At 40.5% G+C, this 26,928-nt stretch overlaps 1 protein-coding gene and 1 long non-coding RNA gene across 8 annotated transcripts in view; one reads left to right on the top strand and one right to left on the bottom strand.

The window, feature by feature from the left end:
- Nucleotides 1–26,928, bottom strand: part of LOC139623167 (uncharacterized) — a 166,825-nt gene that overhangs the window by 97,870 nt on the left and 42,027 nt on the right. The window contains exon 6 of one of the 7 annotated variants that reach the window (XR_011691440.1): nt 10,628–10,767. The exons of the other annotated variants lie outside the window; for them this stretch is intronic. This is a non-coding gene — a long non-coding RNA (uncharacterized lncRNA). Of the gene's footprint in view, nt 1–10,627; nt 10,768–26,928 lie in introns of those variants that run through there. 7 annotated transcript variants of the gene reach the window in all.
- Nucleotides 527–15,605, top strand: btbd3b (BTB (POZ) domain containing 3b). Its single transcript, XM_071481165.1, has 4 exons — nt 527–9,112; nt 10,359–10,449; nt 12,414–12,532; nt 13,215–15,605. The coding sequence occupies exons 1-4, from the start codon at nt 8,802–8,804 to the stop codon at nt 14,245–14,247; spliced, it is 1,554 nt and encodes a 517-aa protein (XP_071337266.1). The 5' UTR covers nt 527–8,801; the 3' UTR covers nt 14,248–15,605.

Genomic DNA, 26,928 nt, shown 5'->3' on the forward strand with positions numbered 1-26,928 from the left:
AATGGGGGACCCCACCACCTCCCCAACCTCCAATAATACGATGATAAGCATATGGGGATACAGCATATAAATATCTGACTGCTACTGAAATGGATCTGGCACCAACTTTGAATAAGCTGAATATTTTAAAGTGTAAAGTGTAAAAAGTGCTTTGTGTATCCATGTAGCTGCCCCAGCACCCACACCTCAGTAGCATCTCCTCATGGAGATGTCAGGGAACACAGTCTTATACATCACAACTCATATCCACAGAACGTTTAGTATTTCCACTGCAGAGCTTTGTAACCTCAGTGCCTCGCTGCTGCACCATTGATCTATGTAAAGGAGAAAAGCTGTGTCCACACTGGAGTAGTATCGTAGGACAATCAATGTTGGTTATGTAATTTAACACATTCCACGCCAGTGATTTTAATGAACGATATGAGCTCATAAACTAGTGCTTTATTACACTTATAAATTTATGAAGAAGCATATCCTGCTGCCAGAAGTGTTTGTAATTTATGAATCACATATTGATCTTTATGGTATTAGAATTAAAAGAGAAAAAGAGAGATCTAAGTATTTACTGTGTGGAAAACTAAAATGTAATAATCGCAAATAATCTTCAGCTTCACAGGACTGAACTCACTGAAAATCATCAATAGAAGTCCACACAGCTAGATGTTTCTGGTATCTAGCTGGTAGCACTAAATGCTACTCATAGAGGGCTTTCCAGTCACTCCAGGATTTAGCGCTGCTTATTGAGTAGGGGCTGTGTTTGTCAGGATTTGTTTAAAGTATAAGTTTCGCCTTTTAAAAATGTCCCCAGACAAATTTCGGCATTTCCCCATCTCTACTGAGCAATATCATCCCTCCTGCCATGGTTTAAAATAACCCTTTAGAGGTTCAGAAATCAGAAACTAAAAATAATTTTCCATTACCTCTCTGAACTCCTCTCACAGCTGAGCTGTCACTTCAGCAGCAGGTGTGTCGGTCTTTGTGGTTTGCCTCTTCCTGTGTGCTGAACCAATGCGAACCAGAACCAGAAAGCCTCCATCTTATCTTGGCATGTCTAGATTTTGCCATGGCTGGATTTCAATTAAAGACTAAAAGACAGGCCAGTTATTTTGGACAGAGGTTATTTTGCCCTGATGTCCTCAACCTTCTGCGCAATACAAGATCATCTGATTCAAACTCTACCACATCTGAAACTACTACTACCATCTGATACAACTCATCACCTGGTGTCCATCAGCTGACTGCCCACTTCATTACTGTTGCTATGGCTGTCAAGCGTTCTGTTCACGCACAGCACACACACAGGTTATAGTGATAAAGGTGACACGTTTACCACTTGATGTTAAGCTAAAAGCCAGCATACTCACCAGCAAATGAGGGTGTGGGAGACATGTAAATAAAGGAGCATTAGTTTCTTGTACTACATCAATAATATGTACAGTTTGACAGTGGAAATATTGAGTTATTTCACAAGGCTTAGTGCCAGGTTATACAAGAAAATAAATGATTTGTAGAACATGTCTAACTATATCAGAAAGTGCACCTGATCCAAACAAGCACAGAACATTGGTAAAAATGGGGATAATAGCACTTATTTTCAGTGTCAGCTGAAAACATTCATAATGTTGCACTTGGTTGTTCGCACTAAAAGTGGCAGACATAGCTGTGCGTTACACAAAATAGGTGTGAAGGGAGGGGATTTCCAAAGCTACAAGCAGCTATAGCAGTTTAGCTTAGAGAAAAGAGACATGCTGACGTTTGCAGCTGACACTGGGGCACACTTCCATTCCTTACACTTTCAGGTCCGTTTTTTCACCTGGATAGGCTAAAATAACAAAAATATCCTTCTTACTACACTCTTTCAGCCGACTAAGAAATCCAAATCTGCCAGACCAAGTTACAGTAGGTCAGATGAAGGTTTAGTGAACATTCAATAATGATGAAAATCTGGGGGATCATCAACCTTTAGCCCAGAGTTTTCCATTTCTATTTTTTTTTAAAAAGCATTGAAACATACAGTAGCTTGGGTACAGCTCCTCCTCGTCAGACTCTTCCAGTATTCCCAGTCGCCATCATAAAAGCTGTCATCTCTCAGGATGCAGTCTGATACACCCCTGATCAATATCACTAAAATGTGAAGTCATTACAAATCATTTCTGTTTAATACAGTTTTTAGCAAAGCCAGGCCAGTTAATTTGAGTAATTAAACTGCAATGAAGGGTCCACATTTAAAACTGCAACAAAAGTCAGCACAGCCTTAATTAGTCAGGTTCCAGTCTTCTTTTTTTATATTTTGTATGTCCACCTTTATTTTTCATGACAGTTTTGATCCCTCTGGGCGTGGATGGTACCAGACTCACACAATTCTTCACAAATTACTCTTTTCAGCTGCTCTTTGCTGGAGGAGGTTTTGTTGCTCTACCTTTCACTTAAAAATACTCCAGAGATGTTCTGTTGGATTACAGTCAGGAGACGCATGTCGTAGTTTTCACTGTTTTCTTCTTTACAAACTCTTGTGTGTTCTTCTTTGCAGTGCATTTAGGAGCACACCTGCAAAGCTTCTTGACACTTCAGCCAATTCAGTATTTGGTGCACAAACTTGCATCCATGATGCCATCTGTAAATGTCATTGTTTGCACTCACGTAGGCCCTTGTCAGCACACTGCTACCTCCATGTTGCACAGTCGCCACTCAGTGTGGCAGTCCTCGCCAGGTCCATGCCAAACAAACTGGACTGTATCGGATCCAAACAAATTTATTTTGGTTTCAACTGACCATAGAATCTGCTGCCAACATTCATCAGGCTTCATTTCATGTTCTTTGGCAAAGTTTAAATTGCTGTTTTGCGAGTAACGGTTTTCTTTTTGGACGTCATCTGTTGAGTCTGACTTCATGCAATGTCCTTTACAGTGAATGTCTGAGCAGTCACTGAAACATGCATTTCTGCAGATAATACTTGGACCACATTGGTAGCGCTTACTCTGTTTTTCAGTGCAAAGTTGTGTAAATAACAGCATAATTTTTCCAGGATGGCCACTGCGCCTTCTGTCCGTAGTATGTAGAATATGGTGATATCTGATAATATGGCTCTTACTACACTTCCTAATCACTGCTGCAACAGTATTTTGGCTTATGTTCAATAGCCTATTGATCCTCTTGTACTCTCGCCCATCTTTGTGTAATAAAAAGAAATTGTAATTGAATTTGTTGCAGTGGTCACAAATGTATTAACTTCTATTGCACTGAGGCTGTACTACTGGGGCCTGTATTTTCAATGCAGTCTTGCTAACCTGTTTAAATTTTATCATACATTAAATACCCTGTACATATATTGAACTATACACAGTTCAACTTAAAAAATAATACAATCATTGCAAGATTTTGGATCATTTAGCATTTTAGAAGTATTGCACGTACTCAGTTTTGGTGTTTACTGTAAATATGGAGTTTAAAGGTGAGGTACCATTAGGTGTGTAGGCACATACAAACCAAGACAAGGCTCAGACAATAACTCCCACAGTTAATGATCTACACTAGCCCCTCTACCACAAAAGAACTGTGAATCCTTTGGGAGGGCACCAAACTAGACTCAAAATAAATAAACTGAATTAACCGCAGTGCAGAGAATGTGATGCATTTGCAAAGACCACACAAAACATTTAATCACACTGAGTAATTATGGCTATCAAGTTCTATATGACAGCGGAGAGAGGGCGAAGAGTGAGCAACGGTAGAAAGTGTGTGGGAGTCGGCATGTGAACATGTGGTGGGCCGGGGTTGGAAGGTCTTCTCTACACTGTCATTACTGTATCCACGCACTCAGCAGCACACATAAGCACACATACACACTTGCACAAGCATATACGCAGCTGCAGGATAGACAGATAGACAGACAGACAGACAGACAAACAGATATATATATATATATATATAGACAGACCCAGAGACACAAGGATAGACAGAAACTGTATGTGTGGGGTAAAAGTGCCTACGTTAAAATGGCTGCTCTTGTGCATGTAATCCAGTGAAGCTTGCGACTCCTGCAGCCATCCTACACTCTCTGGGTTTTCTGTGCTCTCTAGGCAAGTTAAATTACCCCCATACATCTTCTGATTGTGACATATTGATTGGAAGGCGAAGAAGAAGCCATCATCTCATTTATGGCGTTAGACCATTCGTTGGACATTGACACTGTTAAAAATTCACATTTAACAATACATGATGGGTTTTTTTAATTGAATGTTTATCTTGACATTGTTAAAACTTGCTATACAATTCAAATTTTGACTAGCTGATTGTGCAACTGACGCTCAATCTAAGATGACTGTGAGGGTCTTTGTAAACGTGCAGAAAAGAAAAATGGAGACGCAGTCCAGTGTCAGAAAGAGAGTCTGGCTAAACAACAAATTTCAGTTTCATAAATGCCATAACTTGCATATGGACATTTACTTTCACACACATGCATACACACACACAAACGCCACACTGTTCTTGTGCATGACTGCAGGCTCTCTCCCAGACCCCGCTGACTAACAGTTCTCTTTTTCAGGAGTTCTAAGCCCCGTCTCTGGGCAGACGCCATCACTTCCGCCCCTTCCACCTGTCAGGTGCCCTTGCCTGCTTTAACGGTGGCAGAGGAAGAGTGTGTGTGTGTGTCTGTGCATGTGTGTGTGTGTGTGTGTGTGTGTGTGTGTGTGTTGTGGGGGAGGTTGGGGGTGGAGGGCTATACACTGGACGAGCTGCTGGATCCTGTCCCTGCCTCCATGTGCCAGGCCTGCATCACAGTTCATTTCCCATCCTCCTCTCTCCGCCGCTGTGCTCAGCCAAGCCTCTCAGCAGGTGTCTCTCTGCAGAAGAGTTCTGCCACTACACAGCGCCGCATCTCTGTGCTCAAACTAAGAATTGAAAGCAGTCACCTCCACAACATAACTACTGACTTAAGTATTCAGTGGGTTTCGAAGCAAACAGGGAGATCTTCCTGCTAAACTTAATTACTTAATTACTTAATCACCTATTTCAATTACTAACATGGCTTTTTTTTACACTGAAAAACTGTTACCAGCTGTTCTTTGCTGGAATTTCATATTGAGATCTTGCAGGTTATTGTGAGCACAGTCTTAAAGTCTCTAAAAGTATATTTTTATATTCTGATAAGAAAGTACAGTAAATATCATTGTTACATATAATTATCAAATTGTTTATGAATTAGCCATTACACTTCATTCATATTAAAATTCAAAGTGTTTTTGCAAACAATACTTGAGGAAACTCCTTGAGCTTGTTGATAAAACTAGATGTAGTATGTGCTGCTGTCAACAACAACAGAGATACACAGTAACGTGATTTATTTGAGGTACCTGACTATTTCTACTTTTTTCCACCTTTTCTGGCTTGTATTTCACTACTACTGCAGTTACTTCTTAAAAGATGAAGGTGTCTTGGTTTAACTACTTTGAAGATTAAGGTGCCCGACTGAGTACTGTCATCAAGAAGCAATCAACAAAGGCACCGGCGGATTTCTGCTGCTTTTTAACTCCACCTTTTGAAGTTAAGACACTGAGGTTGGAGCATTGCCAAGCACCGAAATTCAAGGGAAACATTTAAACTGTGTACGGAAAATAAAATGTTCTAATATGTAGTGTTCACAGTTTCAGTGCCATTATCTCAAAATCATAAAAGAATGACATTAGAGATACTGCATTTAGAGAATTTACTATATCAAAAGGGCAAATGAATATCTCTTTAATTTTTGTGCACTTACATCAGCTTGTATTTCAGTTAATTTTTACCATTATTTACCATTACCACCATTTATTTTAATGAGCAATTAACTGAGGACTATGGGCCTTTGTCGACTATAATGCTGATTTCTGTGCTACTACTGTCGTGCTAATGTTTTCCTTTTCTGTGAAAATGTATGACTGCATGATGACAGTGTGAGACAAAGGTGATGTTGATGCTGTGACAACACCATCATTAGTTCCTTCTCTCGCTCCTACCTCTGAATGTGTGAATAACAAGATTACATTTTCTGCTGATGAATGGAGAGAAAATGCAATTAAAGAAAGCAGGAAGCCATTTAGGGTAATATAGAATGGCATCCTATTTATCATATTGGCTGCTAGACCACGATGCCAGATAAATCACAAAACTGTTGGTTTAACATATGCTCTCTGTCACCAGTTATCAATGTTGCTTTTTAAACATGACAGTTTTAGTTTAGTGCTTAGTAAGGGCACTGGATGGCTGTAAAAGAACAGAAAATTCACAGTACAAATACACATCTAAATTAAGACTACTCATGGATCACTGTGAAATAAATAATAGTAAAAGCTGCAGAGTAATATTAGGGCTTCTATTTTACTACTATCATTGTTTTTATGTCTGTATACTACATTTCCATCCCACGGTTGCTTGTGGATGTGGTTACCAAGGTAACATCTCCAGTGGCCTGCAATTTGAGAGTATGGTGCCCTGTAATGTTGCCTCCATGTTACCATAGCAAATTTCTCTGTTCTACAGCACACACTGTATGAGGAGGCTTAGTGTGCTAGTGCTCCTCAGTGCAGCAAACACTAAGACAGTTAATTAGGGTTTATGGAAAAATCAATGCTGTGACAGTGGTTCAAGGAAGACTTTCTCAATTCACCTCATTCTGCTCTTTTTGTCCGTTTGATTTTCAATCTTAAAATAATGATGTAATACAGAAATAAATTATTACTTTAAACAGCAGAAATAGTGCTTCTTCATACACTACTATTATCAATGCAAAGTGCACAATAGAGGCCGTAAAGGATTATTATTATTAAAAGACCAGTGAGCAGGAATTAGGTGGATCTATTAGCAGCAATAGAATATAATATTCATAATGTTTTCACTAGTGTATAATCACCTGAAACTAAGACGCGTGTACTCTTTAACTTTGAATGAGCCCTTCAAAGAGCACTACACAGGAAGCAGGTCCTCTCTCACAGAGCCCGCCATGTTGCACTGCCATGACGCTGCATTAGCCTGGAGCAGACAAACACCGGTTCTAGAGACAGCTTTTCACATTTAAACATTGTCGTAAACACTTGGAAAAACCAAATCCTGCAAGGTTGGACTGTTGGTGAAGGTGGGTACTGTTTTGTTGTGACATCACAAAGTGTTTGCGTTTGTTTCAAGGCACAGTTTCTGGATACGGGCTGTGTGCATTTCTCCCTGGACTGGGCACTTTGATACGTTCACAGTATTAATATAGCACCGAGACCTGCTTCATAATCAGAAAAGACATGGAAATCTTACCTTCTACAATATGGGACATTTAAATAGAATACCCTGTGTGCACAGGCCCAACTAGAGAAGAAGAGAAAAAGAACTGTATGCATTATACATTGTTCAAAGAGTGCATTACATTTATAGCCCCATGTATTCTGAAGACATGACTTAACAAGAACGCTTAAGTACACACATATTCTTAGTTGAAACTGGAAGCAGTTGATTTTCAAAAGAAAGTCAGTGAGAAAAAGTCTATGGTATTACACAGCAATTTCACAAATTTGAAATGCAAAAATCTGGATGTTAATTCAGAACAGAAATATTTAAAGATACAGGAATATCAGCACATTGCAATGTGCTACATTATCAAACACGTACTAGTAGTATAAAAAACCTGCTGTTTTGTGTATATGATTAAAAAAAAGGTTTGTAACTGGCAAAATAGTTTAGAGGTCAGAAGTCCAATCAAAGCAGCAAAGAACAATGACTTGCAAATTCAACTGTTTGTATACACTTATGCAAAGCTCATTAAAAAAGAAGTATGACTGTCAGAAGATGCATGAATTAAGCAAATTCTGCCCTTAAAAAGAGCCTGTAAATTTACATTGCCCTTTTGAATTACAGCATGGAGTCTGTGTTTGCTATAGTGAACACACACACTGTGGTTTTAGGTAAAGCAAACAGAGGAAGTAAAACTGTGGATGAGTATATCATTCTTATGGAGCGTGGCTGTCACTTTAATTGAGACGTTGACTATTGCATATTCAAGTATGTGCTGCACTAGGCTGCATTAGCCAATCATGAATGCTGTGCACTGCCATTGGCTGAGCTCCGGAGAGAGCTGTGTACTGTGCTGTGAGGGGTGGGGGTAGGGGGTTCTCTATCTCTGCACTCTCCCATTCAACCTCTGTAGTCAGCAGAACGAGTAGCTGAGCAGAGCCACACAGCATCCACGGCTACAGCATCCTGCAGATGACTCCGCTCCATGGAGGAGAGGGAGGGGGAAAAAAAGAACAAGTGTTGGAGAGAAAGAGGTAGATCCACAGATGAAGAGAGACTGGGAAAAGCACAGAGGGAGTAAGAGTGGGAAATGAAAGGAACTGAGTAAACACCGCTGCCCGTCTGAGGACCACTGCAGCTGTACTAAATCTGGGGCTGTCAGGCCAACCCTCAGCAGAGCAGTGAGTGAGAGAGGCAAGGGAGCAGAGGAGAAAAAGAAGTGATTTGAAGAGCTGATCACATCATTCCGGACGAGCAGGAATGGGAACCCCAAGAGCCCCTCCATCAGCAAATCAAACTTCACACAGGAAAAGTGCCTTCAGATCACCATTTTAAACCTGCCTCTTCACAGGAGTGAGGAAAACGGGCAAAACAAGACAGTTATCCTGTTAGTTCGCGAAAGGTGAAGCCTAATACAGGATCTGAGCTCATCTCAAGTCTCTGCTGTCCTCTTCCCAAGTCCCCCCTCGGTCCTCCCTCGCACCTGCCTGCTCCTGGTGAATGTCTTCTCTGCATGCACTCCCACTGCTCGGCAGTTGAACACACTCATGGTCGATGCCAAGGGAAGGAACATGAAATGTCTGACTTTCTTCTTAATGCTTCCTGAGTCAGTGAAAAGCAAGTCAAGTAAAAGCTCCAAGAAAGGGAATGCCAGTGGCAGCTCCAAGCTGCCCCCAGTCTGTTATGAGATAATCACTCTGAGGAGCAAGAAGAAGAAGAAGATGGCAGCGGATATTTTTCCCACCAAAAAGCCGGCATCCACTACCACAGTGCAACTGTACCAGCAGCAGAACCTCAACAATAACAACACCATACAGAACTGTAACTGGCAGGGACTCTACTCCACTATCAGAGAAAGGTAAGTACGACCGGCAAGCCTCTGCACGCACTAGAAATCATTATTGTTGATCCTGACAGTTTTTATCAACATTTCCTTCACTGGAGATTAATTTGAAATTGTAATTTGAAAATTGCTGTTCAACTGTATTTTAATTTGCAATTTTCTGAACAGAACCCCCGTTAAATTTTAAAATGTATCACAATACACTTAGTCAAGGTAATTACTTGTGTACACTGTATGTACTGAGGTCTGTGTGAGTTTGTGTGTGTGTGTGTGTGTGTGTGTGTGTGTGTGTGTGTGTGTGTGTGTGTGTGTGTAATAGGCTACTTTTGGATAAATTTCAAAAAAATTTTCCCCACTTACTTTATTGTTAGGGGAAGTCTGCAGGAAATTAATGCAATGTCCCTAAAAGTGACCTATGACAACTTGTAAGAGTGTGTGTGTGTGTGTGTGTGTGTGTGTGTGTGTGTGTGTGTGTGTGTGTATGAATATGGGTGGTTCCCTCTGCCCTGCCCTCAATCTGCTGGGGGTATCTCTGTTTACACCCTCTCCTGCTCCCGCAGACATTGTCGCTCTGACATAACAGAGGGCGGACAGGCACTGGGTGCGTTCGACACACACAACAGGCAGAGGCTGCTCTGTACTAAAAGCAAAATATTTACCTTGGCCTATCAGTAAAAGACCCCAGCTGTCCAGAGCAAAATGTGTTCTTTCTGACCTGGCTTTGTTGTCTCTCCAGAACATCACGGGGCTGTTTACCCACCCCGTGACATGTTCCACTACTCAATAATATATGAACGCAGCTTTATTGTTGGTCCCATTCTTTCACATTGGGGATTTTCCATTCAGTTCATTGTCTTGTTTGTCTTTCTTTATGGAGATATAAAGAGTTTAAGCTGATTTCTCTCTGAAATACATGAGGGTGCTATGTTAAGGTGGGTGCTTTTAAACCAATAAAATGTCTCCAGTCCTGAGGTAATTTGGACACTTTCTCCAATCATTAAACTTTTCTTGTAGCAGAAAAGATAAAACATACATGTAAGTTACTATTTTTGCTTGAACTTCTGCTAAAGCCTCTGACCCATAATCTGTTCAAGTTTTATTATTTACATAAAATACATAAAAGTGAATTTATGTGCATTGATTCTGAATCTCACCCTACTATTTTCAAGATATGGTTTTTGTGTCTTACTTTCTTCTTGTACAGAGTAATATATATAAAATTCATTTTCTACTGTTTATCTGTGCTTCTTTCCCTTCTTAGAAATTCAGTAATGTTCAACAATGAGCTGATGGCAGATGTGCACTTTATGGTGGGTCAGCAAGGGAGAACCCAGCGGCTGCCAGGACACAGAGTAAGAATTTCATCAACAAGTAAAGTCACAGTAGCAGATAGGAAATTAACAAAACAAGTAATCAGCCAGCCTTGGCCATTGTTGTTCATATCATATCAACATAAAAATGATCTTCCTCATTGCCAGCAGTAATGGAACTGAAATCCTTTGTGCTCCACTCTCACTTCCGCACCATGTGTCTTTTCGAGACAGTCCTCAATTATTTATGTAAATGAGGCTGAAAGATAGAGGCACAGAGTGAGCGAAGGAGCAAGGGATATCCTCTCCAGCAGTCATATCACACAGGCTGGATCGTCTTTGTCTCTGCTTTAGCTCAGCCTTTAAAGAAAAAAAAAAAACGCAATTACTCAACCTTTTATCAAACACATCCAACAGAGCCCAGTTAATATGATAAAGCATAAAGTAAGGTTCATTCAACTCTGCATCTCACACCCTGGAAATACTTTCACACTCTTAGCTTTTAAATTTTGAAATGACAGTACAATGAGTCTATTCAAACAGCTTTGAAAATTATGATTGGGCCCATATTCAACCTGTTTATCCCAATATTAACCTGCAGGTTGACATCCTCCGACTTCTTTGTTTAGTCCACCTTCTGACCTCATTGCTCTTTCAAGATGTTATCATAAATAATTGATTAAGGTTTATAGTTGTCTAGACCACGTGTCTCATCTAAAAGCACATCATGATGTTGACTCTATTTGAATATGATTATAACCTTCACATTATATCAGGTAAGTGACTTTGTAGCCATGAATTTGACTCAGCTATCCATTTGACATATACACTGTCAGATGAGCCCTGTATGGGTCATCATTTCTGTTCTTTTTATGCGGCCCAGATGTATTATCTATGATTGGTAACTGCAGTGCACTTTGTGCATTTATAGAATGCAGTTATGGAAGGGCATTGTGGATCACTTGACTGCACTTTATGCTGAGACATTATGCCAATGGGATATAATGACGTTCGGTACAGCAATCTTTCTTGTTTCCATTTGGCAGGAAGTCAGATAACAAAGTTATATCCCTCCAAGATGGAGGATGCAACCAGCAGCTAAAAACAGTAATGCATGTAAACATCTGTAAAAAAAAACAACAACAAAGAAACAATGGGTCAAGAGGTGAGACTAATATTATTCTAATATGCATTATATATAGATACATACAAACTCCTCTCTAAATCCACATAAAAGAGAGGCTGTCTTTAAACCGACCTCCCTTTATGAAAAAAATAAATATTTATTTATTATATCAATGTTTTTTTTTTTCAGAGATCCATATTTGCAAGCTTTATTTTAGAATCAATTCACTGCAATTTAATCACTTAAGAGAAAAGTCTATGTGCCTTTTTTGGGAGAATTCATATCACCCACATACCCACCTACGCATACTTGGTGGTGGTGCACATACACGCACACACGCACACAAAAACCTAACATATGCAATGTTCTCAAGTATAAATTCAGCATTCACAATGAAATGCTTATTACTGAAATTATTAGTGGGATTGTGTTGTATCTGATTTCATCAGAAGTTCAGATAAGTCATTAATTTCAGTAAATTGAACTTTTGTTGCACTCTCTTCAGTTGCTTATTAGGATTTTGTTTTTTGTGTTTTTTTATCAGAGGCAATCTTGTTCATTAGAAATCTGCCTCCCCGTCTTCAGGGGAAACAGTAACAGGCTGAGCTTTGCTCATTATGTGAGAAACTCAACAGGGTCAATCTATCCAGTGATAAGAATGAAAGCATTGTTCAATATCCATACAGAGATTTGTGTGTTCATGTAAAGAGCCATGTGTGAACTAATTCGATTTAGTGCAATTCCCATTTTAAATAATATTTCTGTTTCTCCAAATGTAACTACTTGTCATGTGGTTTCCAGTAAAAACACAGACAAACTGTGGTTTAGTTTCATTTCTTTTTTCCCTCTGTCACTTTGCTTTCTTTTCTTCTTCCAACAGTATGTTTTGGCTGTTGGCAGCTCGGTGTTCCATGCCATGTTTTATGGTGAACTGGCTGAAAACAAGGATGAAATCCATATTCCAGATGTGGAACCAGCAGCATTTCTGGCAATGTTGAAGTAAGAACTCTCCTCTGTCTAAACTCTTCAGCATCCTGTGCTTCCTGCAACTGGCCCTGTTCTTGTGATCTTATAATACCCTCTTTAAACAAGTGATATCATCTTTGTACATAACTGCTATATGATGAAACTGGTCTGTATCTATCTCTGACACATCTTGGACAAAACTATTCAAGACTTACCCTGCCATACAAATGAAATGAGTTTTTTCCTGTATCTATATCTGTCTATTTTCATTTCATTATACATTCTACTTTTCATGCTGAATCAGTCCATATTGTTCTCTACCTCCTGCTTCCTGTTCCTCCCTCACTTTTATGTATGAGTTTTGTTTTCTGCATCCTTGCAGGAAAGCTACAGTAGGTGGGAGATGAGGGTGTGGGAGGAATATTATTTTCTTGGCCAGGTTGATTAGTTTGCACAGTGATTTCACTCTGTTTAAAATCCCATTTCATTGTCTTCCAACATGGTTTTAAACAGATGCAATGATTCATGCAGTCAGTTTCAGCGATAGTCATCAAATTAAGTTATTTTTGGTGTATAAAGGTATACACACACACACATACATACCATATATATCATCTTAAAAAACATGTGTCCAACATGTTTCTTTGCATGTCATTTCTTCAGTGTTTGATCTGTTATCTTTAAAGTTGACAAAGTTACATTTTTATGTCAACAGGTACATTTACTGTGATGAGATTGACTTGAGTGCTGACACAGTGTTGGCCACTCTTTATGCTGCCAAGAAGTACATTGTCCCTCACCTGGCACGTGCCTGCGTCAACTTCCTGGAGACCAGCCTGAGCGCCAAAAATGCCTGCGTGTTACTCTCCCAGAGCTGCCTGTTTGAGGAGCCGGAGCTGACACAGCGCTGCTGGGAGGTGATTGATGCCCAGGCCGAGCTAGCGTTACGCTCGGAGGGCTTCTGTGACATCGACGCCCAGACCCTGGAGAGTATCCTACAGCGAGAGACGCTCAACGCTAAAGAGATAGTGGTATTCGAGGCAGCGCTCAGCTGGGCTGAGGCTGAGTGTCAGAGACAGGAGCTCACCTTGTCAACTGACAACAAGCGTAAGGTTTTGGGAAAGGCCATGTTCCTGATACGTATCCCTACAATGGCTCTGGATGATTTTGCCAATGGAGCAGCCCAGTCGGGCGTGTTGACGCTTAATGAGACGAATGACATCTTCCTGTGGTACACAGCAGCTAAGAAACCCGAGCTGCAGTTTGTCAGCCAGCCCAGGAAAGGCTTATCACCCCAGCGCTGCCACAGATTCCAGTCCTGTGCCTATAGAAGCAACCAGTGGCGTTATCGGGGCCGCTGTGACAGTATACAGTTTGCAGTGGATAAAAGAGTTTTCATTGCTGGGTTCGGACTGTACGGATCTAGCTGTGGCTCAGCAGAGTACAGTGCCAAGATTGAGTTAAAACGTCAAGGAGTACTGCTGGGACAAAACCTCAGCAAATACTTCTCTGATGGTTCCAGCAACACCTTCCCAGTGTGGTTTGAGTATCCGGTCCAGATTGAGCCTGATACATTCTACACTGCCAGTGTGGTCCTGGATGGAAACGAGCTGAGCTACTTTGGACAGGAGGGGATGACAGAGGTACAGTGTGGGAAAGTGACATTTCAGTTCCAGTGCTCCTCAGACAGCACTAATGGCACAGGGGTGCAGGGGGGACAGATTCCTGAGCTCATCTTCTACGCTTGACAAGCCCTGTGCACATATTTGACTGATTTTCAATGCACTTATGGAAAATAGAAAATTATCACTTTGTGCATAGTCTCACTTTCTGTTATTTATTTTTGTCACTACTGTGCAAAAAAAATCTGATCTCAGACCTTTGAAAGGGTCTTGTGTGGTTTTGATTTTAGTAAATGGTCCACTTGAGTAGGATCAGATCTATTTCAAGATGTTGGATTGTCAAAATACACAGATGGACAAAAGTCCTAAAAGATTCAAAATATCTTGCACTAGACGTGCCTGTATATATGAATATATGTAAATTCTGAAATGTATATGATGCCACAATTGTGGCCGACACTGGCCACAAAAATATCTTATATGATGTATATGCTACAGTATGTTTATTATGTCTATGCTTGCATAGAATGCACATATAGAGCAGCAATACTTCACATTCTATATTCTACGATGAGCATTTCCTGTCATGACTCAGTCCGGACCATCAGCATTGTAAGTCAAAAAAGCTGTATGATACTCAAAGCAACATTTCAAGCTATGATTACAGTCAAAAACACTGTTTGTCCTATTGTAGTGTGTAAACCCCATTAGGCATTCGTACTTGAGTGGTTTCAATTGAATCTGCAGCTTTTTGATACTTTGAATCTAGTAACGGGGCACTTAGAGAGGGCTTGAGGGGTCTTAGATTAGGGAGCACTAAATATAATGAGACACACAACCCCTACAGTATCTCTCTGTAGCATGTTGCTCTGCACCTACACAAATCTCAGTCACTCCAGTCGTTTAGATCAGTATCATTATGTTTACAGTGAAAATTAACTTAAAGTTATCACCATTCACCACTACAGGTTGGAGTGAAAGATTTCTTTGGTTTTCTCTTAGATTCTGTCTGCATTGCAGTACAGACGTGTACTACTAATTGTTATTGCATCTTGGTTTTTTTTACAGCAAAAAGATCAACAATTGATTCAGTGTTAGAGGCTGTTTATCTAATGGACATTTACTTCTCTTTGTTAAAAAAAAAACCCTGTGCACTCTGAACTGCTGAGCACTCCCTCCCAATGTGATCATACAGTATCAGTTTCTGCAGAAGCATACTCTTCATGTTTCAGAATTGCACTGATGTCGGTTTGTAATTGAATTTGTTATTTTGTTTTTCTTATTATTTTTAATGAGTCAGATTTTTTTAATTTAATGTGCTACTGAATATTCTTTCTGGTGTAGGATAAACATCCACAGGCTTATCTGATGATGACAATAGATGGGAAACCTGGTGTTCATGTCCCGTGTTTACGTGCTACAGTGCTGGGAGACCAACGAATGTGTATGATTGTTGATGATGCAAATAAACAAAACAAATGGTACATATTGGCTGTGTACACCATCTGTAGAAAACAGTGCTATCACATGCTACATGCTCTTTCTGAAACTTGGAGATGAGGACAGATGATGCCCTTCAGCACTGCAGTGATTTACAGTGCCAAGGAGAGCTGTCTGCTGTTTGATGATCCCTGTCTCGATGCCACTTATACACCCTGTTTTTTGTCTGTCAAACTCTGACTCTATCTGCATCCTGCTGAACTATGCAACACTATGCTTCCCCCACCCTAATGACAGATTTAATAGCCTACAACTCTAAAGTATGGCTTTTTGATGTGCAACCTCTACAACCTTGAATTTTTACAGACTGCACCCATAAAGAATGGCTCCCTGACATGACCGTCGCATGTTTTCAAGTTTCAGGAGATACAGAAAGAATGATATTCCAATCTCAAAACCCTGAAGTGTTGAATTCCCAGGATACCACACTGGCTGTTTGACCCATGGCCGATCTCAATGCATCTGTCTGCTGATAAGAAAAAGACTGCAGGTCTCAAAGGAGGTTTTCAACTCCTGTTCATATCTTTGTCTTGCAGACATCCTTCAGAAGTTGTGCCCTTGTGAAGTTAAAAATTCCAGTCACTGATACAGTTTCCCACACACTGACAAAACAATGAATTAACAAAGATACTTTATAGATTTTTGAGTTTAACTTTATCCAAGTGGCTGATCTGCTGTAAAACTCAAAAACAAGAGGAGTCATTTACTCTTCGTGAACTGTACGTTCAGAAAGATAATCACTCCTGGGAGCTTATGGCAGGTACTTGATTACCAAAGCACTCAATAATGTTGAGACCAAGTTTGACATCTCCAATGAGCATGAAGCTCTTGATGAATTGAACTCAATATGTTGGGGGACTTGGTACTTCAGCGCGATTTTTCATGATTGTGGCGCTAATGTTGTAAGCAAGATCATTAATTGCACTGGAGGCAGCAGGGGACTAGAATGTGCCAGGAGTCAGAAGCAGGCCTGCTCTCCGCAGACACACACTCACACGTTTTCATTTTGCAAATGTAACTGATCTATGGCAGCAAAATTACGACGCAGTTAGAGCTCCAATACGGTGATACATAAAAGAAGGACACACTTTCCCTCATTTTTTTCTTCATGAACAAATCCTACTCACGTCTGTTGACCTGACATTTTTTTTATTTTGTGTTTTTTTGGTTACAGTCAGTTCAAAAAGCAGGAGTACTGCCAGAGGCTATGAGCTCACTGCCAGAACCATGGCGGGAACAGCTCTGTTCTTCATGGAGCACATTACCAAAAAACACTGTTGAATCAATACCAAGACTTCAATCGGCAGATGAGCTGGAAGCTCTGATTACTTGTTATTGAAAAGTAGTAGTCGTCTTCCAAAACCCTCTAAGATATAAATCTATCATTGACCCATTATGCGATGAGGCTATACTTAATGAAAACATTGTATTTTTTATTTTACGAGCAGTGACAAATTACAGAGGGAAACCATTTACATTGAATAAATTAAATGCAATTAAATTCTACTAGGCTGGGAATAAAACGCATGATGAAGCATCTAAATTATGATTCGTTTGTCAGAGACGGAAACATAAAGAGAAGCCATGTATTACTAATGAGGAAGTCATCCAAATACTAAATGTAAATGATAAATATCTCCTGCAATTTTTAGGATTGCTAGTTCACATATACAGTGCTGGCACCCTGCTGATTTTACCACTGAAATGTTAATATATAATTCAAAATGTTTACAGTCTTACATCTGTTTATCTGAGAATATAGGAAATTACATGTAATATTCATAATCATAAAGGCAGCTGTGAATTGACAGACAAACTCTGGAATAAACATATGGTTTAGTCTTGGAAGGGAAAAGGGGAAAACAGAGTTGGAGGATACTGAGTCAGACTGGGCACATATTGTGCAGGAGAATCGCATTGAGGTTTTAATTACTGTTCAATAAGAATTAAGGATGAAAAGATTCAGTCTGACTTGAGGGAGGACTGTGGATTACCACTGATCAACATGCTTAATGCTTCAAGATTGATTGATGAAGTGCAGATAAGTCTGTGAGCCAAAAGGTCTTTGTATCTAAGAGGGAAGGTGTTGTTTCTTTACTCTACGGTTAACATACTGCACAAACACTCACACCACTGACTACTTCCCATATTAATGTGGTGCCGGGTTAAAAGAGATAGAAATGTCTCCTAAATCCACGCAACTGAAAAACACCACAGTTTACAACTACAAGGGGAAAGAAAACGGTGAGAGGAACCTCATTCTGTTTTTTTTAACATATTAAACACCAGTCTACTCACTGCAGGCAATCACATACCCACTCCTCAACATCCTGATCATTTCCATCCAAGCAAAATGTCAATGAATTAATAATGGCCAAAGAGAGGAGGGAAACAGCTGTGGGTTTAAAGAATTCATCAAAGGAAATAATTTAAAAAATATGTTTTTTAATTCAACAAATCTCAAAGGAAATCCCAGAGCCCTTTTTCTCCTACCTCCCCTTAAACCATATGTTTTCTCTAAAGGTTTACATGTTTCTCAACAATAGTGAGAGCACAGGTTATGTTGCACACTGTACTGGTGCATTCTGAGTGCAAAACTGTCCAGTAAGTGTTATGAGAGCATCTGGCAAGGGCTGCTGAAGGTTAAAATGAATTGCTGTAATCCAGACAGATGTAAGGGTGCCTGAGCCCCCCCACTACTCTTACGGCAGTAACCTCAGCCTACCGGCAACCAGTCAAGCACAGACAAAGCAGGAGGTGAGAGGAGAATGGAAAGGGGGAGGCAGAGGTAAGTGGCAAGTCTGGCCTGACTTACATTCAGGTGATACAGTCATTCCCTTGATAATTACCCCACAGATTATTATTGGACAGCCAAAATAGCAATTAATCACATGTGAGTATGGCAAAAGTTCAGACGCAAGGTTCAGGTGGAGGCGAGGAGAAGACAGGAGTTTGACTGATAATAGCCCCCCACCCTTCTCCGTCATCCCCATTCCGAACCCTGTGGCACTAAAGACCTGCAAAATGTAAAGGGTATTATTTCAAGTAATCTCCTAACTCTGAGCTGTTGCCTCCAGCCGCATGCGGTTGGGATGCTTTGCAGGATCAAGCCTGCAATTGTGCGTCTCATTTATCTATTTATTTATTCATTGCTACCAGGCAGAACTAAATCGTTTCAACAGTCTGGGGCATAGAGAGGCCAGCTTTTATGTTAGATTAGCCTGTTTATAGCGATGTTGCTCGGCTCCAGATGGATCAATATGGCTGGGATTTCTGGAGGTAAGCGCTCCGAGTATCAGGTGAATTATGATTGCTGAAAAGAGAGGAAATACGCTTTTGGTGGACAATGGATGCTGCAGAGCCTATTCAAAGCAGCCAAAACACAGACAACCAGTGACAGAGTATCAGGCACACAGTGGAAGTAAATTATATTACCTTCCTACGGTGCACAGGTAAATACCCTGTTTACATAATTGTGTTTTTGTCCTATGAAATACAATCCCAGGAGGTATATGAATGCTGCACTCGGGCAAAAACTAGTTCTTTCACACACTCTGAAAACTGAATTTGATGGTGATGCATTATGCTAATCAAGCTATTTATTCCCACAACTATGGTCTCGTATACCTGTCACCCGCAGCCATTACAGCAAGGCTTGATCAAAACCTTGAATGTTGGCAGCTTCCCACTGAGAGAGGTGATGAGGGCTGAGCATGCTACTTTTTGTATATACTCTAAAGCCTCTATTCATACTGAAGCATGTCCTCTAAGGCAGCTCCATGGCTTTGATAGTATGGAGTGAGAGGTCCCTTCTCTCCCCAGGGTCTGATATAATGAGAGAGAGCTTACTAAACATGATCTGCGGCTCTCTCTCAAATATGCTACTTGAAACAGCTCAAGCCCGAAACAGTACAACAAACAGCACTGATTCATTTGTACACATGCTCCTTCTCTCTCTCTCTCTCTCTCTCTCTCTCTCTCTCTCTCTCTCTCCCTCCCTCTCTCTGTGAGCTGTATGGGACTAATGTGTTTTAATATGTGACAGAGATGATAGGGAGTTGGAGAAAGAGAACAGAGAGGCACAGGAGTCTAGGTCCATTCATTCAGAGCTCCAACACACGAAATCTGTGGCTTCTCAGCTCAATTGTTTCCTTTAAACACAAAGAAAATGTGATGTGGTAGATCTAAAATGATTGCATTCATGGTTTGCATTTGGGCAAATGTGAATAGAAATGTACTATATGGTTATTGCCAGAATAATGGTTTAACTGTGCCATTTTTCATATTCAGTGATTATCTGCTTTAGGATCTTATCACATGGCAGCAGGGTAATCAACAGAGGCATTATACTGGCAACAAGGTATTTCTTTTGTCAAACAAATCAGAAATATCAACTAGACTGAGAGTCAGCACAATTTAACAATGCTACAGGAATACATTTCCTGTCCCTGAACACACATCCACAAGAGTGAATTTTATTTGCTGAATGCCTGTTTTCTCTCTATTTAACCTTTAAGTGACCAAACATTTTCCTACACTGGCAATTTCTGTCTAAATTATTGCAAGGGGTATAATAACATCTATAGCAATGATACTGCGCCTGACTTTCTTTGAAATCCAACTGAGCCCTACGAGCCTGCTTTTCTGGCCTAATTTAAGAAGTGGAGCGCTGTCTCCTGTTCCTCTACCCTTTTTATGTCCTGCTTACCACAGTGAAAACCAGTTACTGTGTCTAAAAGTCCACACAATTAGCAACGTTCAAAAAGGGATTACCAAGGCAATTCAGTCCAAAAGCGTACAGTAAGAACTAGTGTCACACAGTTCATTATAACTTTGAAGCAGCAACTCTATGTTCAATCAAAGAGGGATGGAGAATACTACACCTGCAGCTCCACAGTTCCACAATCTGTCTGCATCAACATCCCCACAGCTGCACGATCTGGGCCTAATTGTCAAGCTGATGATGAATCTGATGTTGGCGGTGCAAAGAATCTTTTCCCATCTTACCATTAACGCAGTTAATTAGCCACAGATGCCTCAACTGTCAGAAAGAAAACCAGTATGAAAGTTGTTTCGAAATGTCAGAAGCTATTTCTTTATGTTGAATCAGATAAAGGGAAATACCAGTCAGGGTTTAAATGCTCAGTAACGTCAAATGATTGCACTCTTTATGATTGCACAATTAAGGAGAAGACAGATAGCTTGTGTAATTGGCAGGTGAGGGTGGGAATTCAATGTTCTGTGCCTTTAGATCATTTCAGAGATTTATAGCAGCTGCTATCTGACCTAACTAAAACTCTTTCTACCTATGCTTTTTTTTGAGGCAAGCCACACACTATTCCCTCACTGCCCTCAATAATGGCCTCAATTTGAGCTTTACTGTGCCTTACCTTCCCCTTATTTTCACTTCCCTTTGAGATACCAAAGCTTTTCTCGCTCTGAGCTGCTGGAAATAATCACAGGACATGAGATGAATAAAAGGGCTGTGTTTTGTGGAAGTTTTCTCGGTATGACTTGAATTCCTGTGCATGCAGTCAAGCTCTAACCCAGCATATTAAAACATGCTTTGTACAGAAAAAATCCAGGTGACAGCTCTGATAAATGCAGCTGCCTGTACTGTAGGCTTTATGTAAATAATGAAATTATGTGTAAATGATAGATAAAAAATGTCAGGCGCTCATCCTCCTAAAAAAAACCTGCTGGCTGTTTGACTGTGAGTAATATGTGTTTATACTGGCAGGCAGTCATACATGCAGGGGAGGTGGAATAGACGCTTCATATGTTTTTTCATATGGTTCATATGGTTTCATAAAGGATGAACAACACCACATGATTACGTGAGTGGCAATGTGTGGGCAGATGTCATTTCAGTGGCATTTCCACTGAACCCATGACGCTGTCATGTATATCTAGTAGATAATAGTGGTGAGACGAAAGGTAAAATAATATAGTCAAAATTAGCTTTATTTTCTTTGTTGTGATATATTTCAAACCTTGACTATAATCAAATCTTGGATTGATATATTTGCTGCTGACATATTTTAGCTTTTAATTTCAATAGGATTAATTTGTTACTGTTGAACAGTTTATGTGTGCTTGAGAGCAATACACAGAGAACAGGATGAATCCTTGGGATTCTCTGACAGATAACTTGTGCTGTGGAAGATCTTGACCACCCCAAGGCAAGAAGGCTCCAAGAGAGAGATTTAATATCAACCAACCAATCGTGCATCCTATTCCAACATATTTTCCTTAGCTATCAATCATTATGTTGTCACCCAAGGCAGCACTAAAGCGAACAGAGCAAGAACATTTGCAAGCAGCCACTACTAAAATACAACTATTTGCAATTCTTGCAGAATTAATATTCATGAATAAAGGTGGAACAATAGAAAGTAGTTAAATATGCTCAAAATTTGCAAGGTCAGGAAATGTGCACTGGTACAATAAGCAAGATACTATGTGAATAATTAATATCTATCATTAAAGTACCAACTGTGGGTTCATTGAAAAGGCACATCCTGTAGTTTCTTCTCTCACTTACACAACCACAGTACTCTGTATTCACTGTACTAGGAAAATTAGCATCTCCCTGCCCGTCCCTCTACTGCATCGAAGAGGCACATAAAATATCAAAAGGCCAAGTACGTCAGAGCTCAACAAGATTGGAGTGGAGGGGATTTTCCGGCAGTGTGCAGAGCTACACCTCCAGCAACACTCATGACCGTGGGGAAGAGGAGGAGAAGCTGGAATTCCATTTCTCAATGATGAAATTCTTTTCATCATGCCTCTTTTGCATAACAAAAGGTGCATAAAAAGCATTATATATACCAATGTGCAACCGTAAACCGCCACAAGAAGGTTGTCTTTCCAACACAGTCCTCTAGTTTCCAGGAACAGAAGCAAACACTGCCATTGCCTTGGAGAGGTTAAAAATATCACCTCCCACCACCATCTCAACATGACAAAGTGTGCACGAGCCACTAACCATACATTTAATATGATTAGAGTGCTTGTGTGATTTCAAAAGTAATTTTTCCAATGACTACAATATGTGAGGATTACAGATAGTCTGCTATTTCCTGATGTTATAATTCCCATTTGAATACATCCTTTTAAATTGCTATATCATTAAAGTCTCATGAACCAATGACTTGTTTCTCTTCGACCACACACACAGTTCAGTGAAGCACACAGGAGGAGATGTAGGTTTGTAATATTTAATCAGAGGTCTATTATGCTGATAAAAGGGATGGGATGAGAAGAAGAGCCATTACAGCTGAGGATCCATGCCAGGTGTCACTCTAATTTAATCGAGCCGCTAAAGACAAAGAGGCGGCCTGAGGGAAGCCTCTCAATAACAGGTCTGACTGCAGATGACAAGTGGCACAGTAACCTGTGATTGAAGGCACAGACAGGAGGTTTCAGGACAGCCTCACCTTGCTCAAATGACTACACTCAGTGGATTAAAAAGCTCAGACACAAAATGTGTGGGTTTTTTTCTGAATAACTATAAATTTGAAATAGAAATTTCAGAATAACAGATTTGCACTTGAAAAATGTATCAAGACAAAGCAAGACAATGTAGATTTGTTATTCCCTCTGAAACCAGCACATGCAGTATCACAACTTCTAAACAAAGAGAAGAGGCTGTTTGTTTTTATGATAAACATTAGGGCTGTGGGAGGTAGAGCATATGTGCCGGCTTCGCTCAGCTCTTGATAAAGGAGGTATCCACTTTCTCTGTGCCATATTGGATTTGTCTGTGGCTGAACCAGCTGTGATCAATAGCTTTAGATGTTTCTCTATCTGCAGCTGTGTATCATCACTATTTAGATCAAACTAATCCCTGATAAGGTCTGAACAGATCAGAGACACCCTGGAAACAATAGTCTTGGCAAGCAGCAGATAAAGTAACACAGGCTGAAAGTTTTTATGCCAAGGCTTCAGTGGGCACTGCAGCTAAATATATCTTGATGGGAGAAAGGTCGACTGATCTGGAGAAATCACTGGGCACTTGTGAAATGAATGTGGACACAGGCAGATGCATTACATAAATTATGGTTAAGCAGTGCTATACGAGTCATTCAGATATTCAATACAGCACTTCAGGACCTCAAGAAGATTTGCAGGATTAGAGGTTGTAAGCCAGGCCAGCTCAATATATTGATCGCTACCCTCACTGAGAGCTGCATTCAATTTCCCAACAATTAGATGCACCTGAAGGTTAATATGGTGCGCTGTTAATCTGTTGTGTGTTGTGTTGTCTAAAACTAACCCTCTCTCTGTCTTTTCCTGTTTGTTTTTTCTGCACATGCTGGCGTCACTCTGTCAATCTGTTTGGCTGAAAGGCTCAAATGTCTGGAAGGGCGCTTTCCATACTGGTTTCACAGAGGTCATTTAGTAATTAGGAATGCTATGATACTCATGTAATAGAGGAGAGGCTTCCTCTCACAATACTGCTAGGTAAGTACGCTAGATCATTTCAAGGCAACATTGCTGGCCCGAGTAAATTAGGTTGGCCCTAACTGTGACCTTGTAACCGCACTAACTCCGCCCATGACCGCAGTATGTTTTTAATAGGGATGCCTATTATACCCAGTGGCAATTTTGTTTCCATCCGTTCCTGCTGGCAGATTTCATATTCTGAGGATGTTGCAGGACTTACGGGCCATGTGAGAATGAAATTTCTCTCATGGGATCTGGGGGATATTTCTCTGGTTTGGCATACACTAGGCTCAGAGAAAGCAGAAACGACAGCAATATTACATGGTTGAAATGAAACTCCCATAATGTTATCAATTTTTATTCATAAGGAGCTATGACATGCCTCTCGATGGTTTCTGTGTATGAATGCAGAGCAGTGGAGGGGACTCCGAAGCAATTCTCAGTGATAAATCATGGACAACTGAGAATTATGGGGTCAACAGAAATATAAGGTGATAGCGTGTCCGTGGATGCGTAGCACACTGATTTGATACAAGGCTCACATGTGTTCATTTTATACAACTATAGCCACAGCCAGCCCCAATAAATTCATACATCCTAATCTCTGCTGAAAGTGAGCGGTGGAGTGAGGAAGGGGCTGATCTGACCAACTAGGAAGGAGATTAGCTACAGAGGATTTTGCTGCCGTCTGCTATTTTAAGGGGGAACTAATGGCAACTGAAAAGAAGAAACAATGACTCCAGACCTGGCGTAAAAGTAGCTGAAGCAGATGAAGGAAAAAAGGCATTCATTCAATACCTTTCCAGGTGAAAAGGTAAGATAATTCCTGTAGTTACTGTCACAAATGTAGTGTTCTATAATTCTTGCTCTGGGTACATTATTACTATTAAGCCAAGCACACCTCACTTTTCCACCACATAGCCCTTTTCCTTTAAAGCTGATATTTTAAGCAGTTGGGACTAATAGAGTGCCATAATTGACTTTTAAAACTGTTCGAGCACAGTAAAAGGGTTTCACACAGCAGCCATGGAGAGGCCACAGTCATCTAGCGCTCCCATGCAAGCTGTGCAAGCTGGGAAATAATGAAGAAGTCAGGCCTGAAAATATATTATAATAGCAATCAATTTTTTTGTTCTTAAAAGTCTTGGTTTTAAAATGACCGTGGTACAACTTTTCATACTCTCTCATTCAGCACAAAAACACACAGTCGATCATTTTGAACTGCTTACCTCATCCAGAAGTGACAGTACTGCTAACTGGTACGGCTAGTATTAATGATTCAATAAGAATGATCTTCCTGCTTTGCCATTTAAAGGCCGCTGTCCTCACTAATGACTGATAATCCATGAGGTAGTCAATGACTCATACAGAGAAGTGTAAATCCTACAAGAATGTATGACATCTATATTTCCCCTGAAGGATACTGATTCACGCAGTATCCTGCCTTAGCTGACATCACACTACCATTTTAAAGGAGCATAGTGCATGTGAGAGGTCCCCGCAGGGAAATATCTGCTGCAGCACACGTTTATCCATGTGCATCAGGCTGGCACTGGGGACAAGGGTAAATAAAAGTAAGTTCTCCTACTGTCACTGTAAAGTATATATAGCAGAAACTACAATGTAGATATCCCCCACCTTCAATTTAAAACTACCCCGTAGAACTGCTAATTTAAACCATTAATTCAAACTCACACTGTTCTCCGAATGCTTCCATTTTCTCATCCCCTCACACACCCTCCTACTTTGCCTGCTGGTGGCGGATGTAGAAGCAGTTGGGGGCACTGCCTCCGTAATTGGAGAAGCCTTCTGAAACATGCAGATGAAGCAGGGTGAGAAGGAGAGGAGTGAAAAGTGGAAAAGGAAAACGGACCAGATTCCTAATTATCCGCCCCTTTTCTCCTATTCCCTCTTTCTTGCTCTGACAGGGATAGAGTCGTACAGTGGAGGCTATGTATACTTCTCATGCTGGCCTCAGCATAATTAGGCGTACTGTACAGGGCTGAACAGGGTTTGATGCTCACATAAAGGCCTGAGTGAGGAGTGGGTTCAGAGGAAAGCTGGGCCTTTGATGAAAGGGTTAAGAGCACTGTCAGCTCACTCACTCTTACACATGTTACAACGAAACATCCTGTCAGCTGACACACAAGCAGCTTTACATGAAGCTTGGACGCATGGTCGCAAATGAAATGTGCACACTTTACATGAGGCGTGCACAGAATATAGTCTGCAACATCAAATGCATCTGTGCATTAAGAGACCTAAGGGTAATCAAAGGCCAGTGGTGTTCAGTGCATTTTCAAATGGGGGAAAGAAAAGGCAGCCCCAAATAGCAAATACACATCTGAAATAATATTACTCCTCTGCAATGAAAGAGAGCCAATTTCAATGAGGTGACATTCATTTCCTTTCAGGTGGTGAGAGGAGGACGAGATAGGCTGTCTGCTTTTAATATATCTAACAGTGTCACAGCCCCTGGTAGCGCACAGCAGAGGCAAGCACACAGGGAGATATACTGTGGTCGACTGTATTTTTCAAAGCACAGCACAGAAATTGTTGCTATTTGCATAAATATAAGGTATGCCATGGATGAATATCACATTTTGGGTCAGATGATTGTGTTTCTGTGTTGGGGGTACAAAAACTGTTTATGCTTATGCGAGTGAATGTTGAATTCAGGATGTATTGTATAATTTTCTTTTGCCTTATGACACATGCAGCATGTACCAGCTGTTGCTACAATTCAGTGAGCCAGGAGTATAGATGGTATATGAAGATGAACATAGCTTCTGTGACATCACCTGTAGGTTCCTGAAGAACCGTTTTGATTCTCAGATTCCGCTGTCGCCATCTTGGCGG

The sequence above is a fragment of the Trachinotus anak genome, unplaced genomic scaffold, assembly GCF_046630095.1.
Source record: "Trachinotus anak isolate AG129_WGS33_773 ecotype Australia unplaced genomic scaffold, CSIRO_AGI_Tana_v1 ptg000007l, whole genome shotgun sequence".
In the NCBI taxonomy this organism is placed as follows: Eukaryota; Metazoa; Chordata; class Actinopteri; order Carangiformes; family Carangidae; genus Trachinotus; species Trachinotus anak.

Bases quoted from the DNA above. Each gene is read 5' to 3' on its own strand.
- btbd3b (XM_071481165.1), top strand. From the start codon at position 8,802: ATGGTCGATGCCAAGGGAAGGAACATGAAATGTCTGACTTTCTTCTTA. The intron at 9,113-10,358 runs GTAAGTACGACC...TTCCCTTCTTAG, and splicing joins TACTCCACTATCAGAGAAAG to AAATTCAGTAATGTTCAACA. The intron at 12,533-13,214 runs GTAAGAACTCTC...TTATGTCAACAG, and splicing joins GCATTTCTGGCAATGTTGAA to GTACATTTACTGTGATGAGA.